This window comes from Oryctolagus cuniculus, chromosome 4, assembly GCF_051225735.1.
Source record: "Oryctolagus cuniculus isolate XC-2025 breed Fujian yellow rabbit chromosome 4, ASM5122573v1, whole genome shotgun sequence".
NCBI classification, from domain to species: domain Eukaryota; kingdom Metazoa; phylum Chordata; class Mammalia; order Lagomorpha; family Leporidae; genus Oryctolagus; species Oryctolagus cuniculus.
Window position 1 is genome coordinate 113,957,830 of NC_142870.1, and position 21,225 is coordinate 113,979,054.

The window sequence follows — 21,225 nt, forward strand, 5'->3', positions numbered from 1 at the left end:
CAGGTGCAGAAGCCCAAAGATTTGGGCCATCTTCCACTGTGCTTTCCGGGACCATAGAGATCTGGATCGGAAGGGGAGCAGCTGTGTCAAACCGGCACCCTTGTGGGATGTTGGCACTGCAAGCGGCGGCTTCACCTGACAGGCCACAGCACCAGCCTCAACAAGCTCTCACTATTAAGTATAATATGGTAATTATGAACACAGATTCTAATTATAGACTGATTGTCATAGAAAATCAGCACTGACATTTTGGCTGTAGCATCTTAGATCAGCTACTGAATCCTGTCTTCAAAACAGACATAATATTTTCGCAAATATCATTGGTTTTAATGCCTTGTAAAAGAATTGTGCTTGTGAATTTTGTTAAACAATATCTGAGTCAGAGAAAATATCATGTAACTACCAATATTTTAAATTATTTCGACACCTACTTAGAATTTGTCATGGGATTTCAATATAAGAACAAAAGTGCAAAGTGAAAGCAACATTAACAAATATGATTTATCAGTTCCAATGGAGTCAACTGGGTTATATAAATCAGAGGACATTAGATGGACATTCATAGTCTCTTCAGGAACAAGTCAGTCAACACATTGATAAGTGATACAAATTAATGTGTAAATTATTCTATGAGTTTTGCACATTAAAAGCAACCAGAAAATGAACAAATGTGTCGCTTACCAGAATTTAGGATATCAGAGATGCAAGTCTCAAGGGGAGTTAGTAACAGAGAGCTATTAATGAATTACTAGGAGGGGGCTGGTGCTGTGGCTCACTTGGTTAATCCTCCACCTGCCACACTGGCATCCAATATGGGCGCCGGGTTCCAGTCCCAGTTGCTCCTCTTCCAATCCAGCTCTCTGCTGTGGCCCGGGAAGGCAGTGGAGGATGGTCCAAGTGCTTGGGACCCTGCACCCGCATGGAAGACCTGGGAGAAGCACCTGGCTCCTGGCTTTGGAATGCCACAGTGCACTGTCCGTAGCAGTCATTTAGGGGGTGAACCAATGGAAAAAGGAGAACCTTTCTCTCTGTCTCTCTCTTTCTCACTGTCTAACTCTATCTGTCAAATAAAAAAAAGAGAATTACTAGGATTTGGATAGAAAAAAAAAAACAGGAATTAACTCAAGTCCAATGCAAAAAAAATAAAATTCTAGTCAGGAAACAGAAAATAAGTGAGAGTATAGCAAAATAGAAAAAGGAATAATACAGATGATGTGAGGTTGTTTGAATTTAACAGTGGGGAATTAGTCTTCGCAAATTTTGGAGAACACAGTAATATAGCATAATAGGCAGTTTAGGCAGATTATTCTAGCAATGCCAGCAGAATCTTTTGAAAGGATACAATCCTAGAGAATGATGTATCATTGAAGAACCCCTTTCCTAAATCTTATTATGCAGAGTTACAATTCAGAGTAGAATCAGAGGAGTGAAGGTGGAGAAAGAAGAGACGTAAGATATATATTCCAGAAGTTGAATACATATAAAATCCAGAGGAAAATGATGAATAAAAAGTGAATTTGTACATTCAACTTATGTGTTGGAAGAATGAGGATGAAACCAAGAGAAACTCAAATAGGAAACAGAAGTATTTTATGAAGAAAGCAATAATTCTTGCTTCTGACCTACTGAGTTCTAATTGATAGTTGTGTAGCTACTAATGCAATTGCCTGATGCAGCTGAAAAATCAGGAGAATAGCAGAGATTTAGAACTGTGGTCACCAGTGTAAAGATGATAGCCTAGGTAAGTGAGAACAGCTGGTTCTGCAAAGGACAGAAGAGAAAATTTCAAGAGCTGAGTTACAGAACATAACTACTATTAGGCTCCAAGCAAAGGGAATGTAGATCAGAATAGAACTTAAATTATCTGTGAAACATTGTCTAAATCTAAGAGCTAATGAAATGTCACTATGAATAGCCCCTGAAATGCCATCTTTTTATAGGCAAGAAGTGTTAAAAGTCAGAAATGAAGTAGAAAAAGAAAGAAATGCCATTGAATCAAAAACAATTGCTGACATTTTAATTAACAGGCATACCTTCTCTGAACTCAAGTACTGCACATCAAGTAGTACATGCAAATTGAAGATGGACTGTTTGTGAATCTAAACTTAAAAATTATTGTTCTTGCAAAGGAGAATCTTATCTGGTAAATTTGACTGTTGTCTAATGTTGAAGTGATTAACATCAGTATTAGAAACCAAATAGCTTTTCATAAATATTAAAGGATTAAAATAGCTTATTTTGCCTGCTTCTAATATGAAGAATCTTCAAAATTATGTGTTTCTAAAATTTATATAGATTTTCATAAGAAAAAGTGTTCTGATTTCCAGTGTTTCTTCACACAAAGATTTTTACTGATTTTTATGTTTGGCTTGTTTGATTCTGGATTCCTTTGTTTTTTGGTACTTTTACTTTACCTGACTCTTTTTTAGTTATATTAATGTACTTAAATTATTATTGTTACTAGTTTCACAGAATGTTCAGTTAACTGGAAAATATTCTACCATGTGTGTATCTTCATCAATAAAACATTGAAATACGCAGTCAGGGTTCTGAATTTCTTTAACATTTTTTAAAGATTAGTTTATTTGAAAGAGTTATAGAGACAGAGGAAGACACAAAAAATATCCTCTGTCTATTGGTTCAGTCCCCAGATGGCCACAATGGCCTGCACTGGGCCTGGGTAAAGTCAGGAGCCAGGAGCTTCATCTGGGCTTCCCTTGTGGATGCAGGTGCCCAAGGACTTGGATCATCTTCTGCTGCTTTTCCTGGGCCATTAGCAGAGAAAAGGGTCAGAAGATCAGCTGTAACACAAAGTAGCGCCCAGAGCGGGTTCTGGCATCGCAGGCAGTGGCATTACCTGCTTTGCCTCAAGGCCAGCCCCATCTTCTATTCTTGTTTTGTTTTTAAAGATTTGTTTATTACAGAGAGGCAGAGTCAGAGAGAGAAAGAGAGAGAGAGAGAGAGAGAGAGAACCTTCCATCTGATGCCTCACTTTCCAAGGGACGCAATGTCCAGAGCAGCACCGATCCAAAGCCAGGAGCCAGGAGCTTCCTCTGGGTCTCCCACATGGGAATAAAGAGGCCAAAACAATTGGGACATCTTCTTCTGCTTTCCCAGGCCATAGCAGAAACCTGGGTCAGAAGTGGAGCAGCTGGAATTCTAACCAGCACCCATATGAATTGCCGGCATTGCAGGCAGTGGTTTTACTCACTAAGCCACAGCATCAGCCCCTTTTGTTTTAAGAAATATATTTATTATATACTTGAAAGTCAGAGTTACCCAGAGAGGGATAGACATAGATAGAATTACAGAGAGAGAGAGAGAGAGAGAGAGAGAGAGATCATCCACCTGCTGGTTCAATCCTCAGATGACATAATGTCCATGGTTGGGCTAGACAAAGTCATAAGCCAGGAGCTTCATCTGGATTTCCTATGAGGGTGGAATGGGCCAAAACATTTGGACCATTCTCTGCTACATTTTCCAATTTACCATACCATCATTTAAAATTTTTCTGTAACACTGATTTTTTACATGATTTATTTGTAATTATTTTCTAGGCAACATGATTACATTTTAGGCATATGTTACCAAGAGAAATAGAATAATTTGGATTTGAGGAGTTTTGGGGACAAACACTTGCTTTTTTGCAAACCTGAAATAGTATGATAGAAAACACAACACAGTTCATTTTTCTTGATTCCCCAGGAAATATGATTTTTAAATTCCAAGAACTTACAATTTTAAGCACTTACTTGACTTGTATTTTTAAAGAACTGACATGTTATAGAAAATGTGATATAACACATTTTGTGTTATATTACAAAATGTGATATAATGCAATAACTAGGTAATGCCTAGTTACTTTCTTAAACTAATTGGAATATATCACTGCTAAATTTAACTATAAAATTATCTAAGTCTAAAGAGGAATTAACTTTTAGTATTTCTGTGCAATTTTAGCCTTGAAGGTCTATTAAGTACCCTATCTGAATTTTAGTTACAGATTATTTTTGGATTTGGACAGAAACATCTTTAAAGGTATTTACGACAATGGCCCTTTCCCTGTTTGGAGATGTTCTTAATTTTACCTATAAACACCTGAGTGAAGTTGTGTGCTGTCTTAGCATATTACTTTCTCTTTGAAAGTTTCCTATTCAAACTACCTCTTTCTTACTGGTTGAGTTGATAATGTATAAGGAAAATACTTTTGTGGTCCTTGTGGTTAGAAGAAATCATGCTTGTCAGATCCCTTTTATTTATTTATTTTTTAAAATCTTACACTCAGATTTGGTTCTCCAATCAAAAGATTGAGCAGCAATTCAATAATTTTCCTTTACTTCTCTCCTCCATTTCTTCATAGGTGTTAAAGCAATAATTTTCATTCTGTGTGCACTGCATTTCAGGCGTGTTACCCCTTACCTCAAAAATGGGATAGCCATTATTGTTTAAAGACATAGATGTCGGTAGAGGCGCGAGCGAGCCGTCGGAGTGCACGCGCAGCTCTCGAGTCGGCCTGAGTCTCCCGGGACCCACAACCTCAGAAGCCATGTCGAAGTCCCACAGTGAAGCCGGGTCTGCCTTCATCCAGACGCAGCAGCTGCACGCAGCCATGGCGGACACGTTCCTGGAGCACATGTGCCGGCTGGACATCGACTCCGCGCCCATCACGGCCCGCAACACGGGCATCATCTGTACCATCGGCCCTGCCTCCCGATCGGTGGAGACGCTGAAGGAGATGATCAAGTCTGGGATGAACGTGGCACGCATGAACTTCTCCCACGGAACTCACGAGTACCATGCGGAGACCATCAAGAACGTGCGCACAGCCACAGAAAGCTTTGCCTCAGACCCCATCCTCTACCGGCCCGTCGCGGTGGCTCTGGACACCAAGGGACCCGAGATCCGAACGGGGCTCATCAAGGGCAGCGGCACGGCGGAGGTGGAGCTGAAGAAGGGAGCCACGCTCAAGATCACGCTGGACAACGCCTACATGGAGAAGTGCGACGAGAACATCCTGTGGCTGGACTACAAGAACATTTGCAAGGTGGTGGACGTGGGCAGCAAGGTCTACGTGGACGACGGCCTCATCTCCCTGCAGGTGAAGCAGAAAGGTCCTGACTTCCTGGTGACGGAGGTGGAGAATGGTGGCTTCTTGGGCAGCAAGAAGGGCGTGAACCTCCCCGGGGCTGCGGTGGACCTGCCTGCCGTGTCCGAGAAGGACATCCAGGATCTGAAGTTCGGCGTGGAGCAGGACGTGGACATGGTGTTTGCCTCTTTCATCCGCAAGGCGGCTGACGTCCATGAGGTCAGGAAGATCCTGGGAGAGAAAGGGAAGAACATCAAGATCATCAGCAAAATTGAGAACCACGAGGGGGTGCGCAGGTTTGATGAGATCCTGGAGGCCAGCGACGGGATCATGGTGGCTCGCGGTGATCTTGGCATTGAGATTCCTGCAGAGAAGGTCTTCCTTGCCCAGAAGATGATAATTGGGCGATGCAACCGTGCTGGGAAGCCTGTCATCTGTGCCACGCAGATGCTGGAGAGCATGATCAAGAAGCCCCGCCCCACCCGCGCCGAGGGCAGTGACGTGGCCAACGCGGTCCTGGATGGAGCCGACTGCATCATGCTGTCTGGAGAGACGGCCAAGGGCGACTACCCGCTGGAGGCCGTCCGCATGCAGCACCTGATTGCCCGTGAGGCAGAGGCTGCCATCTACCACTTGCAATTATTTGAGGAGCTCCGCCGCCTGGCGCCCATTACCAGCGACCCCACAGAAGCCGCCGCCGTGGGTGCCGTGGAGGCCTCCTTCAAGTGCTGCAGTGGGGCCATAATCGTGCTGACCAAGTCTGGCAGGTCTGCTCACCAAGTGGCCCGGTACCGCCCGCGCGCCCCCATCATTGCCGTGACACGGAACCACCAGACCGCCCGCCAGGCCCACCTGTACCGTGGGATCTTCCCGGTGGTGTGTAAGGATCCGGTCCAGGAGGCCTGGGCTGAGGATGTCGACCTCCGGGTGAACTTGGCCATGAATGTCGGCAAGGCCCGCGGTTTCTTCAAGAAGGGAGATGTGGTCATTGTGCTCACCGGATGGCGCCCTGGCTCTGGCTTCACCAACACCATGCGCGTGGTGCCCGTGCCGTGACAGCCCGCAGCCGCTCCTCCAGCCCCGTCCCGTTCCTTCCCCCAACCCATCTGTTAGGCCAGCAACGCTTGTAGTGCTCCCTCGGGCTGTAGTGTGGCACCGGTGGGCTGGGACGCCGGGAAGACGGCTCCCGCCAAACGTGTTTGTTCCGAGCCGGCGCCCCTAGCGGGGCTCACGCAGGCCCGGAGCAGGGCAGGCCCGGAGGGCCCCTCCCTAGCTTACGTGGGGGAAGGCCTGCCCTCCGTGTAGAGCTTCCAGCCAGAGCTGGGCCTCAAGGGAGGCGGCGCGTCCAGTTGAGGCAGACGCGGATCTGGCCCCCTGGGCCTCCCACTCCACGCTGTGTGTTGTGCTCACCTGTGTTCCCCACCCCACTCAGCTGTGGCCGCCAACAAACACTCCACCTCCACCTCCACCTCGCCCACGAGCGAGGCCTAGGCCTGCTGTCCGGAGCCTGCCTTGTGTCAATAAACAGCGGCTGAAAAAAAAAAAAAAAAAAAAAAGACATAGATGTCTGCTGCTTTTCCATAAGAAGACATAAGAATTAAATCGAAGACCAGTGATCTTTTCCTCAACCTTTTTCCTTTAGAATTGCCACTAATTTAGACAAGGTTATTATCATTTTTTCCTTTCAATTATTGAAATTAAAATCTATTACTTTTAATATAGACATTATCCTTACCTTCAACTTATTCTCCATAGTCCTGTCACAATAATCACTGAGAAGTCATCTGTAATATAGTGTGATTATTACAAGGAGGTTTTTCTTTTACTGCTGCCTAAAAACTCTGGAAAACAATCTGAAAATGTATAAAAATGATTTGAATAGTAAAGCATTTTCTTTTTTAAAATTTTATTTGTTTGAAAGAGTTACAGAGAGGTAGAGACACAGAGAAAAAGGGAAGTCTTCTATCTGTTTGTTCACTCCACAAATAGCCACAATGGCTGGAACTGAGCCCACCAAGCCAAGTGCTTCTTCTAGGTGTCCTACGTGGGTACAGGAGCCCACAAACTTAGGCCCTCCTCCTTTGCTTTCACAGGCATATTATCAGGGAGCTGGATTGGAGTGGAGGAGCCAGAGCTGGAACAGGTGCCTATATGGAATGCTGCTGCAGGCCAGGGCTTTAATATTCTATGCCACAGCGTTGGACCCAAATGCTATTTTCTTAGTACCTCATAGGAAATAATCTTTAAAAAAGGACTTCCATATTTACTTGCACTATCTATATCAAGGATAAATATGAAACAATTCTGTGATCTTATCATAGGACATTATTAGGGACCTTGAGATGCATAAAACTAGAACATATTTCACATCCACTACTATGTAATTCCTTTTCTATATTTTTAATATTTTAAGCAAAACTGAATAGGGCTTCCTGAAAAAAAGGCAAAGAATGTTCTTATTCTCATAATACCAGCATCTCAAAATTACCAGAGTAATGATTCAATATTAATTTGAAAAATTATATACATTCTGCCGGCATTCTGCGGCTCACTAGGCTAATCCTCCACCTTGCAGCGCCGGCACACGGGGTTCTAGTCCCTGTCGGGATGCCGGATTCTGTCCTGGTTGCCCCTCTTCCAGGCCAGCTCTCTGCTGTGGCCAGGGAGTGCAGTGGAGGATGGCCCAAGTGCTTGGGCCCTGCACCCCATGGGAGACCAGGATAAGTACCTGGCTCCTGCCATCGGATCAGCGCGGTGCACCGGCCGCAGCGCGCCGGCCGTGGTGGCCATTGGAGGGTGAACCAACGGCAAAAGGAAGACCTTTCTCTCTGTCTCTCTCTCTCTCACTGTCTACTCTGCCTGTCAAAAAAAAAAAATGCATTCTGAAACTAAAGAATATTTTATAGCTCCATATTTTTAAAATTTTGAATTGATATACATATAAGAAAAATAATTCAGCGGTCTGAATATTACTTTCACACATAGTGTTAAGCTGGATTGCTACACTTATTATTCAGTTGGACTGTAATAAATCAGATTGAAAAATTATCCAAGTTTCCTTGCTTATTTTCAGACTTATTGAGACAGTCTGGAGACATGGTCACTGGCAAAGTGCTGTTCTGCAGACTAGTCTTGGTGGAGGCAAATTAAAGAATGGAAATTGGGCTGGTGCTTTGGCATAATAGGCTAGGCCTGTGGCGTGGCAACCCATACGGGTGCTGATTCATGTTCCAGCCGCTCCTATTTCAATCCAACTCTTTGTTTATGGCCTGGGAAAGCAGTAGAAAATGGCCCAATTCCTTGGGCCCCTGCCCCCATATGGGAGACATGTAAGAGGCTCCTGGCTTCTGGCGTCAGATCTGCTCATCTCTCGCTATTGCAGCCATTTGAGGAGTGAACCAGCTGATGGAAGACCTTTCTCTCTCTCTCTCTCTCTCTCTCTCTCTCTCTCTCTCTCTCTTTCCTCTATCTCTGTCTATAGTTCTACCTCTCAAATAAATAAATTAAATCTTAGAAAAAAAAAAGAATAGGAGAGCCAAGATATGAGCTGTATCTTACTTCTCTGAAAGAAGATGTCTTTAGCCGTAGGTAGCTGGGAGTCACTTCACATAGAGGAATGAATGTCATTCACACAATTTGTAGCTATGTCTCTTCAAAGATTGTTTGAAGAAAAATGAGCTATTCCACCAAACAAAGAGAAAATTTCCTCTATTCTGATTTTTCAAAATGCCATAACTTAATCTGATGAACTGAAATAAGGAGAATTTTGAGTGGCCCTTATCTTATCTTAAAAATACACTTTTAAACTAAGCACATCCTGAGAAAAGGATACCAGAAACTAATCTTCCAAATTGCATCTACCACTCCCTCTAACAGCTTAATGAAAGAACAGATGATATATGTATTGCTGTGCAAAATTTTTCCTCAGTTATTAAGGGAAAGATCCTGGAGTATCACACCTCCCGCATGGGAGACCAGGAGAAGCACCTTGCTCCTGGCTTTGGATCAACGCGGTGCGCCGGCCGCAGCATGTCAGCCACAGCGGTCATTGGGGGGTGAACCAACGGAAAAGGATGACCTTTGTCTCTCTCTTTCTCACTGTCCACTCTGCCTGTCAAAAAAAAAAAAAAATTAAAAAATGAGGGCAGGCGCTGCAACACTGGGATCCCCTATTGACAAGGGGTTCAAGTCCAGGCTGCTCCAATTCCCATCCAGCTCCCTGCTAATGCACCTGGAAAACCAGTGGAAGATGGCCCAAGTGCTTGTGCCTGAGCACCAAGTAGGAGACCTGGAGGAGGTGCCTGGCTCTTAGCTCCTTGTTTTTGTCTGTCACAGCCCTGGCCATTGCACCAATTTGAGGAATGAACCAGTGCATGGAAGATCTTTCTCTATCCATTTCTCTCTTTCTGTAACTGCCTTTCAAATAAATAAAAATAAATATTTAAAAGAAAATTTATAAATGAATTATAAATATTTAGAAAACAGGACTCTTTAAAAAATGTGTGGCATGAGTATAAGTTTTAGTGTTCAGAAAGTTTAGAATCATTTATAATGTAAATCAACAAAATAATAAACTCATGAATGGTAAAGGTCATGAAATTTATCATATCTTCATAAGGGAAAAATAATGTAAAATTATAAACTAGATATTTAACTAATGTACTAAAATATTGTCAAGATTAAAATGTATGAGGTTTATGGGTTCCTCACTTTGTGGCAAATACGAGTAGGAAAGAGTGAAAAATGACAGAAAAATTCTTGTTTGAAGTAATTCACTCAAAATCTGGTAAGGCTGTCCAGGATGGCAGATGCTTAAACTAGTTTTTTTTTTTTTTTAATTCTTTTCTATTTTTTAAAAAACATATTCTGGGGTTGTTTTTGAGACAGAGAGCCCCTGCATGAAACACCTCCTCTGACTGTTCCTTCTACCTGAGATAATGATTGCTTGTTTCTTGGCTATGTAGATTTGTTTTCCCATTTTCAGGCCTTTCTTGGTTAACCCCAAGCCTCATTCTGCTGACCTTTGTTCTCACATCCATGTGTCCACAGAATGCCAACTCTAAAGCAATCCCATCTGTTCTCAAAAAACTAAAGTGTTCAAAAACCATCCCTACTCTACTCTCAAGTTTTATTATTCTCCAAATCTGGAAATATATTTAACAGACGTAAAGGATCCTGAAACAATTTCTCTCCAATTTATTTTGACAATCTATTGCAATTTGACATTTTGCTTTCAGATATCAAATTTATTGCATGGTCACACCATGCAGAAACTTCAGTTTAAAATACTATAGTAAGTAAAACTGAACTGAATGAGAAGAAAAATAAGCAGAACAGTGAGGAAATACAAGTAAGTGAAATAAGAAAAGCATGACTTTGTGCCTTTTCACTGGTCTTGTGGCTTTTTTATTAAGATAAGTAAACATTTGAGGAATTTACATTTATCTTCAAATATTTAAGGAAATAGAGATATTGAAATATTAAAGATTAAAACTCATTTTAGGCAACAACTTTCCAGGGAATTTATTCTCAGCAAAATAAACATCTTTCTAAGAAGTAAAAGAATATAAATAAATAAATCTACGACCCGACACCATCAAATTATTAGAGAACATTGGAGAAACCCTGCAAGATATAGGTACCGGCAAAGACTTTTTGGAAAAGACCCCAGAAACACAGGCAGTCAAAGCCAAAATTAACATTTGGGATTGCATCAAATTGAGAAGTTTCTGTACTGCAAAAGAAACAGTCAGGAAAGTGAAGAGGCAACCAAGAGAATGGGAAAAAAAAAATATTTGCAAACTATGCAACAGATAAGGGGTTAATAGCCAATATCTACAAAGAGATCAAGAAACTATACAACATCAAAACAAACAACCCACTTAAGAGATGGGACAAGGACCTCAATAGACATTTTTCAAAAGAGGAAATCCAAATGGCCCACAGGCAAATGAAAAAAGGTTCAGGATCACTAGCAATCAGGGAAATGCAAATCAAAACCACAATTAGGTTTCACCTCACCAGGGTTAGAATGGCTTACGTACAGTAATCTACCACCAACGGAGGCTGCCAAGGATGTGGGGAAAAAGGGACACTAATCCACTCTTGGTGGGAATGCAAACTGGTAAAGCCACCACAGAATTCAGTATGGAGATTCCTAGAAACCTGAATATAACCCTGGCATACGACCTAGCCATCCCACTCCTTGGAATTTACCCAAGGGACATTAAATTGGCAAAAAAAAAAAAAAAAAAAAAAAAAAGCTGTCTGTACCTTAATGTTTATAGCAGCTCAATTCATACTAGCCATGACCTGGAATCAACCCAAATGCCCATCAACAGTAGACTGGATAAAGAAATTATGGAACATGTACTCTATAAAATACTATATAGCAGTAAAAAAAACAATGAAATCCGGTAATTTGCAACAAGATGGAGGAATTTGGAAAACATCTTGCTGAGTGAAATAAGCCAGTCCCAAAGGGACAAATATCATATGTTCTCCCTGACTGGTGACAATTTACTGAGCACCAAAAAGGAAACCTGTTGAAGTGAAATGGACACTATGAGAAACAGTGACTTTATCAGCCCTTGCCCTGACTGTTGATGTACAATCTAATACTTTATACCTTTTAGTATTTTTTTGTTCTACTTAATGCTATTGGTTGAATTCTGTAATTAACACATAATTATACTTAGGTGTTTAAATTTAACTGAAAAGTGATCTCTGTTAAATATAAGAGTGTAAATAAGAGAGGGAGGAGATGTACAATTTGGGACATGCTCAAGCTGACTTGCCCCAAATGGTGGAGTTAGAAATGTACCAGGGTATTTCAATACAATCCCATCAAGGTGGCATGTACCAATGCCATCTCACTAGTCCAAGTGATCAATTTCAGTTCACAATTGATCATACTGATAGGTCTAAGAGTCAGTGGGATCACATAAACAAGACTAGTGTCTGCTAATACTAACTGATATAATTAAAAGGGAGAGAATGATCCAACATGGGAAGCGGGATACACAGCAGATTCATAGAATGGCAGATGTCCTGTATAGCAAAACAATGAATGAAAATAAATGAACAATGAATAAAAAATAAATTAGTGATCTTTATAACAAGTTGGTGCTTATTTGGGAAGAGATGATACAAAAGACATAGAATCCATAGATCACGTGGAAATATCTGGTTTCAAGGCTGACGCTGTGGTATAGCAGGTTAAGCCATTGCCTGTCATGGCAGCATCCCATTTGGTGCCCGTTCTAGTTCTGGCTGCTCCACTTCCAATCCAACTCCCTTCTGATGCATCTGGGAAAGCAGAAAAAAATGGCCCAAGTGCCTGGGGCCCCTGACACCCACAAAGGAAACCCAGATGAAGCTGCTGGCTTCAGCCTGAGCCAGCCTTGGCCGTTGGAGCCATTTGGGGAGTGAACTAGTGGATAAAAAACTTCATTCTCTGTCTCTCTTCCTCTCTTTCTGTAAATAAAATCGATCTTAAAAAAATCTAGTACTGTGCTTTCCTATCTGGTTACAATTGTAATTGTTGAGGACATGCACACAATTCTTTTCACACAGGCTACATCTTTTAATATGCTGGAAATACAAAATAGTTTCATCCTGCTCAATTATTTGAACTTACTACTTCAGAATTTCATTTGATGAATATAAACTAACCTTATTAAAATGTATTTCCCATTAAAATATGCTTAAATTGTCAGGTTATTATGTAAAATAAAAAAGGAATCCTAAGTACTTAAAAAATTGAAATACACAATAAAAGTTTTCTTAAACATGATTGATTTATTTAAGCTAAGGTATCACTATTCCACAATTTTACATTTTGAGATTTGTCATTTGTATCTTAGAAATTCTTCAGTTCACTTCGTGCATAGCTCTGCAACGCAATCATAAAATGGTACAATTTTAGATGTTATGTATGTCATACACCTACTGAAAAAGTTCCTCTGCACTTTTATATTTTTATATGTGTTATTAACTTCAATTTCAAATAAAGCATATTTTAGAAATCACTTCACTTTTTTACATTAAGGCCATAATAGTCTACAGTTTTTTTCTATTCTCTGAAAATAAATTAGTGAGTAAGGCAGTAAGCAGAGTTTTGTATTTAAATCTTAAGAAATATGTACAAATTTAAAGAAAGAAATTGTTATTCTTCTCTGCTATTGTTTGAGTCACTATCACTGCCACAATCAAGGGTACAGTCTCATAGGTCCCAGAGTGATGGATAGATGGACAGAAATTCCCTGGGATGCTTTATTTATTCACTTCCTTTTTTGAACTGGTAATGAATAAAAAAGTTTTTCTCATAAAATAAATTGAATATTTCACCACTAAAAAGTGATTATCTTCTTTTTGTCCCTTGGCAGACCTTAATAACTCACAAACTCTGTAGGCACTTTGTGATGTCCGTGAGTTATGAGACTCTCATACTCATGAAAGAAATATAATAATCACCCTTCACTGGAGAGCTATTCTACACCCTTCATATTAAATCAGTAAAAGGCACTTGGTTCCTTGTGATAGCAAGAAGACTGAGTCAACATGTCAGGTATCTAGCTAAATTCAGATGTGTGACATCTGAGGATTTTTGTTTAGAAAGGCCATGTATTCATGAACTACAAATCCCATTAAAATTGGTGGCACTAATCCCATCTTATGTGATAAAGTGACCATATTAAGTGTGAAATTGATCATATAGATAGGACCAAAAGTCAAAGGGATCACATAAATAAGACCAAATGTCTGGTAATAACAATAGATAAAATTACAAAGGAGAGAAAGTTCCAACATGGGAATCAGTCCACACAGCACACTCAGAATGACAAAAGCACTCTGACTTCAGAATCAGTCCCTAAGGCATTTGGATCTGGCTGAAAATCCCACAAGAGCATTTCAGGCACGGAAAACCAAGACACTGTGGCAAAAAGTGTTCTGCATGAAAGATCTCTGTGAGTCAGACCCCAGTGGAAAGAAGGGGCCATCAAAGAAGGATGCACTTTTCTCTGAAGGGAGGAGAGAACTTCCACTCTACATATGTCCCTGTCTAAATACTGACAGGGTAGTATTGGCAGCTCATGTCAAGAGCCTCAAGTGGTCACTGACATAAAAATAAGGGTCTTAATTGCTAAATCAACAACAGGAGTCACTGTGCACACTAGTGTTTCAATAAAAACATGAACTATTACTTGAAAAAAAAAAGTTGGTATTATGTCTATACTGCCACTATAAAAAACAAGCTGATTATTTTATTATACTTGAATTTGGAAACTATGATTCAATATTTCCTCTTAAATATTAGGAAAATCCATTCTCTTTTTGAGAACATTACCTTTACAGTGAAATATTATGATATTTTAGGCTTTTATAATTATATTATTATTAAAAAGATTTAGCAATCATAGTAACTTGAATTATATATATATATAAAATTTGAAAGATATCTATCTTGTTATACAAAGCTATGAATATTGCAGTCAAATTAGATGTCTAAAAAAACAAGGTACTGTATATATTGTGCTAAGAAAAATGAATAGATCAATTTAATTTCTCCTGAGAAATATAAACAGTGCATCTCTCCTACTGAATAAACAAGACTTAATAAAGAGGAAAAAGGATAAGGTGAGAGACATTTTATATTTCTGAAGAAGTAGGTAGATATAAACATAATAAAAAAATTTTTTGACAGGCAGAGTTAGTGAGTGAGAGAGACAGAGAGAAAGGTCTTCCTTCCGTTGGTTCACCCTCCAATGGCCACGCGGTCGGCACGTTGTGGCCAGCGCCCTGCACCAGTCCGAAGCCAGGAGCCAGGTGCTTCCTCCTGGTCTTCCACGCAGGTGCAGGGCCCAAGCACTTGGGCCATCCTCCACTGCCTTCCTGGGCCACAGCAGAGAGCTGGACTAGAAGAGGAGCAACCAGGACAGAATCCGGGGCCCCAACCGGGACTAGAACCTGGAGTGCTGGCACCGCAGGTGGAAGATTAGCCAAGTGAGCCGTGGCACCAGCCATAAAATTGTCTTAGATATTAAAATTGTTTTTGTTTCATTTATGAATAACTCTGACAAGAAATGTTGAATAACTTCTTATCTTTTTAAAGATTTACTTATTTATTTGAAAATCAGAGTTACACAGAGAGAGGAAAGGTGGGGGTGTGTCTTCCATCCGCTGGTTCATTTCCCAGTTGGCTGCAATGACCGGAGCTAAGCCGATCAGAAGCCAGGAGCCAGGAGGTTCCTCCAGGTCTCCCATGTGGGTGCAGGGGCCTAAGGACTTGCACCTTCTTCTATTGCTTCTCCAGGCCATAGCAGAGAGCTGGATCAGAAGTGGAGAAGCCAGGATTCGAACGGGCGCCATATAGGATACCAGCAATGCAGGCAGAGGCCTTAACTGCTACGTCATAGGGCCAGCCTCAGAATAACTTCTGCAAGAATTCAAAATTATATTTGGTCAATTGAAAAACTGGAAACATTTATTATTTTACTAATTTTTAGATTATCAAATACAAAATATAAATGCTTTTTGTACTTGCAGTTTTTTTATAATTACCACAATGAAGACATAGAATAAATCTATCACCTCTAGAATTCCTGCCACTGCTCCCTTACATCTTGCTAATTCTCATATCAAGAAAATACTGAAAATCTTTCATCACTGTCATTTTTGGTTTCCAGAATATTATATAAACAGAATCATAGAGGCTGTCGCTTTGTTGCAGTGGGTTAAGTGTTTGAGTTCCATCTGCTCAATTTCTGACCCAGCTTCCTGCTAATTTGGTGAGAAGGGAGTAGAAGACACTTGGGCCCCTTGCCACCCTTGTGGGAAACCAAGATGAAGTTCCTGGTTCCTGGTTTCAGTCTCACCCAACCCTGGCTGTTGCAACCAGCTGGGAAGTGAACTAGAAGATCTAAGACCTCTCTCTGTCTCTGTCACTTTGCCTGCCAAATAAATAATTCTTCCTAAAAGTACAATCATAATGTACATAACTTTTAACAGTAGCCTTTGTCACTCAGCAGATTTCCAAAACCTATCAATTTTGTTGTATGTAAAAATTGTTTATTCCTTTTATAATGCTGAATACTTCTTCATTGTTTTCTAGGGTCCAGATCACAGGATCCACAATAAGGAGTTCATCTTCTTTCTTATTGTGAAGTCTATTATTTTATTTGGGGCTTCATGTGACCCACTGTATGTTCACCTTAGCTGTTCTGTGTATAACAGAGTATAGGCAAGAGTGGTAGAAAGAAGGTAGAGGTTAGAGCTTTAATTAAATGACAGAAACAGTGACATTATTGTAGTGGTACTCAATTTGAAGGAACAAATACAATGTGTATTTTGAATGCGGGAAGATAAAATTCTGGTATGAAATATGCATTTGCCTTGATAGAGACTACTGGGTTTTCGTTTTCTAAAGACTTAGACATCTCTGATCCCCTTTATCCTATTCCATATTTGCTTTTGCTAGTCTTAGTTCTCTACTGAGCTACTGGAATAACTATACAGCTGGGTTATGTTACATGGCTCTAAAAAAAAACATGAAATTTAAGGTGTAAAAGGATAATAGGTATTTTACCAATGAACAGGTAAAATCCATCCAAATACTCAATTATGATAGAACAGTCCAAAAGATTGGCAGATGTCTTCAGGTGCGCATTTACATTGTCATACAGGATGGTGGAAGAATTAGAAATTTCTTCAAACCTCTCTTTCTCACTTGTAGTGTTTAATAGTTTACAGGAAACTACAAGAGGGAGTGGTTACAAAATGAAAACAACAAAGAGCAGTCTGATGGATTTCAATTATAAAAATGTGTATTATCTCTTTCTTTCTCTGTCTCTCATATTTCACATACACCTGCTCTATTGCCTGAACCTCAAAATTATATTAGCTTTTAAGTTTTCATGTGGTTGCTTATTTTGCTCTATGAGACAAATGGGATCTGTGGTGTATACATAAATTAAACAACATATTGAATGTATGATTCTCCCCTTTTCAACGATCACTTAGCAATACTTTACTTTTTTTACTAATTTATTTGAGTGACAATGAGAGAGATCAATCTCATCTTTTGATTTACTCCCCAAATGCCTGCATCAGCAAGCCAGGGTTAAGATAAGGATCAAGCTTGTAGGCAGCAATCGAGGTCCCCACATGGGTGATAGGGGCACAATTTTGTTTCAGTCATCACCTGATACCTTGGGAGTGAAGCAGAGGTTTAAACCCAGGCACTCCAACATAGGGTGCCAGCATTCCAGGCAATCTCCTAAACACAAGGTCAAGTGCCCTCCCCAAACACATACTTCAATATACTGTAAGATATAGTTATTTTATAAAGTATTATATTTTGAATTAAGGGATAACTATTGCCCCAGTTTTCACCATAGTCATTAAAAAATAAAATTAATGTTGGATACCATTTTTATTAGTGCATGAAAAGAAGTTATTACAATATTAAGATAATTACTTAAAGTCATATATAATGTTTCTATTTTTAATATGGCTAATAAATATAGTTTTACTCAGCAAATATACATATACATGTAAATAAAATCTTGAACCATAGGAATTACAGCAAGAAAAATAGAATGATTGCAGGAAGGATGCATAAGGAAATGCCTCCGGAGTAGAGTGTTCTGTACTAAGTTTACTTCATTTGTTCTGCTTGCCTGGGTCCCATTGGAATAATGTACTCATCAGTATTGAACATGCTTAAGCCCCATAAAAACAAGTGTTTTGTTTTTTCCAAATTTGATCCTGAAAATTCCAAATGAATTTCACAGAAAAATGAAGCATTCATAGGGGAGTGTTTCTTTGTCAAATGTTTAATTAGTTTTAAGACTCTCACTGAATTTCAGTAGTTGAGCTACTGACCAGAACATTTAGATGATTTTGAAGACCAGGTTCAGCATTTACTTTCAATTTTTTACAGGTTTAAATAAAATTAAGAACTGAACATATACCAGCAACATTTTAAAATGATAAGTTCCTCTAGTAGTTATTATTATAACATCCATCTGCATTCTCATTTGATACTGATATTTTAAGAACATCTATGAGGCATTCTCTATAATTTTGAATTAAGTATATGAACTATCATTTTAATCTATAATCAATTTCACTCACAAAGCTCAAAGGAGACTTAATGTTTATTGGTTTTGAAATTATTTTTTAAAGATTTTTCTGGAAACTGTCCTTTAATTCTCATTTCCCTTTTAATTTATCAAGTAATATTCAATACATTAAAATAATATATTAAAGAAATTTTTACTATTTGTTTGTATTTGAAAGAGTTAAAGAGAGGAAAGAGAGAGAGAGAGAAGAAAGAATTTTCTTATTTGCCTGTTCACTCCCCAAGTGGCTGAAACAGCCAGGTCTGGGCCAGAATGAAGCCAGGAGCTAGGATCTGTACCTTGACCTCCCACATAGGGGACATGGACCCAAGTACTTGGCTCATCTTCTGCTGCCTGCTAAAGAAAAATATTTTCCTGAGATTTAAGAAAGCCATGTAAACAAATCCAGTGTTTTCCTCCCCCTGCACCAAGATACTACAAAACAGCTACATTTAGAGGACTCACGAGAGATTCCTGTCTTCTAGCTCCATAGGTCCAGCTGGGTTTAGCAGGGTAGCTATGGCCCTAGAGCCCAGGCCCACAATCTGCTCTGTTCTGTGGCAGCCAGAGGAGCAAGGCAGCTATGATAGCTTCTAGGACCCCTCCCCCAACCACTTGAATTCATTATAGGTGTAACTAAATTCCTTTGCATCCCACTATTTGACTATGGAGTTTCGCTAAACAGTGAGGATGGCTCTCATAGTAGAGATGGAAGCCACAGTATGGAAGGAGTTAGTGTTTTGTCTGTGCACACATCTGGGTAGGTGAAGTGCACTGGCACTGTGTGCTCATTGTGAGTTGTGAATCAGCTGCTTCACCTTGGCACAGGGAAAAGGTAGGACCCCAAGCATACCAGTGGCTGCAAAATCACCTCTCCCTACTGAGTATATGCAGAGGCACTCAAAACCATGACCATACGGGATGTTAGCCATTTGGGGGGGCTAATACAATACAATGTTGGCCCCATCTCCCATGTTTATAGCAACTCAATTCACAATAACAAATGCATGGATTCAACCTAGATGCCAATTAATTGATGATTTGATAAAGAAAATGTCATATGTATACATGATGGGCTATTTCTCAGTCATAAAAGAATGATATTTTGACATTTGCAACAAAATAGATGAAACTGGAGATTGTTATAAGAGGTGAAATAAGTCAGTCTCAAAATGACAAGCATTACATATTTTCTGTTATTTGTGAAAGTTAATATAGAATACAGATATGTGCAAATATAATTTAGTGTGTAGTTATAAATATTACTAATTTCTGTGATGCTATTCAGATGACAATATTCCCTTCTTTCCCCATGTTATGATCATTGCCTTGAATCACTCACTTTGTGATATTAATATAATTTTTCAAAAAAAGAGGAAAAGTAAAATTGCTATCTCAAAATTTTTAAAAACTGGTATGAAGAAACATCTAAATAAAACTATGTTTATTCTGTCAAAATATAACTCAAAATTTTACAACTGGGAGAGTCATTTTGGGAAAAAAAATGTATACATATACATATTATATAGTATAGCATTATTAAATATATCGATGTGTCATATATAAATAATGCATATATATCAATACATGCATATATATAAAAATACAGAAATGCAAAAACACTTCTAACAAAAATGTTATTGATCCTTGAAATTGAGGACGTTTTTAAAAGAATGTAGCTTCTCTTTTTCCAAACCTTTGTCTTCTGATCCAGTCCATGCAGCAAACTAAAGCATACTGAACTCATTGCTAGGGAAAATATCAGGAGTAATACAATGGCCACACCTTCCTCCTTTCTCCATTGCTTCTTATCACTCCAGTTATGTTGAAGGAAACCTCAGAAAGGGGCATAACTATGCATATTCCAAATTCCCTTGCTGCACCCCACCTTTACCTGTTGTTATGAGAGCTCAGACAGTTTACAGTCCTAAAGCCTGTGTTGCAGTCTTTCCCCTGGGATGGAGTGGGTTGGCTGATGCTTGAATAGAGGAAGAATGTTATACAAGGCCTCAAGAGCAGTCTCTAGAAATTTCAGGGTTTTCTTTTCTTTTTTTTTAAGCAATTGTTATCTATGATGTGCAATCTAGGAGTTACGGATCTACTAGGATACAATCACTGAAGGACTTGTCTGATCAGAAATGCCAAACCAATTAAGCTCACTGCATGGAGGCAAAGTGAAAGCTGATTCTCTTCAGCTATTATAATTCTTTTCCTTCGTGTTTCTGGAATATAATGTAGGCCCTTATTATTGATTGTCAAAATGTACCACATGCAACTCTATCCATGGTTAACTTTAATAATGTCTTTTATGTTGTTAAAATTTCTACGTGGTTATCATACATTTGCTCAAAAATAAATTCCTCATTTTCCACATATAAAATCATATAATTTTCAAGCATGCATGGATATACACATATACTTCTTATAAGTCAGTATGTAATTACATAAATTTTATACACAAAAAACCTGAGGCTTAGTGTGAAAGTAGGAAATTATTGAGCTTTACACATATTAAAAGTAATAGAAGCAGAACTGAAATCCAAGTTTTACTTCAAAGCATGTGAACTTTTTACTGGCTAAAATTCTCCTCAGACGTGATAGCAATAATAATCCCATGTCACATACAGAACTCTTTACTTAGAAAGAACTTTTATTTCTTTTATGTCAGGTAATCACAGCATCAGCTCTGAGAAGACAGGACAAGCATTTTTATCCCTATTTGAAAGCCAAGCACTGTTGAATATAGAAAGGGCTACACAACTGCAGCGTGGTATTATTGGTATCTGCAAAAAATAAACTTGAGTGATAAACAATTGAAACACAACATTTACTGCACAGTTGTTCCATTTCCTGCATCAAGATTCCATTGATTTTCATAGGGCATCTAGGATGAGGTCAATCATATATTTCTAATGGTGGAATATAGTCTACATTGATAGTAAAATCATCAAAATAAAGAAAAACACCAGTACCAACATTTGCTCTAAAAGTTCAGTTATTAAAAATGAAATGCTG

The 21,225-nt window shown here is 39.4% G+C and overlaps 1 protein-coding gene across 1 annotated transcript; it reads left to right on the plus strand.

The window, feature by feature from the left end:
* The first annotated feature begins 4,444 nt into the window (after nucleotides 1-4,444).
* LOC149127081 (pyruvate kinase PKM) lies at nucleotides 4,445-6,521 on the plus strand. The gene has a single exon (XM_089331014.1). The coding sequence runs from the start codon at nucleotides 4,547-4,549 to the stop codon at nucleotides 6,140-6,142; it is 1,596 nt and encodes a 531-aa protein (XP_089187140.1). The 5' UTR covers nucleotides 4,445-4,546; the 3' UTR covers nucleotides 6,143-6,521.
* The last annotated feature ends 14,704 nt before the right edge of the window (nucleotides 6,522-21,225 follow it).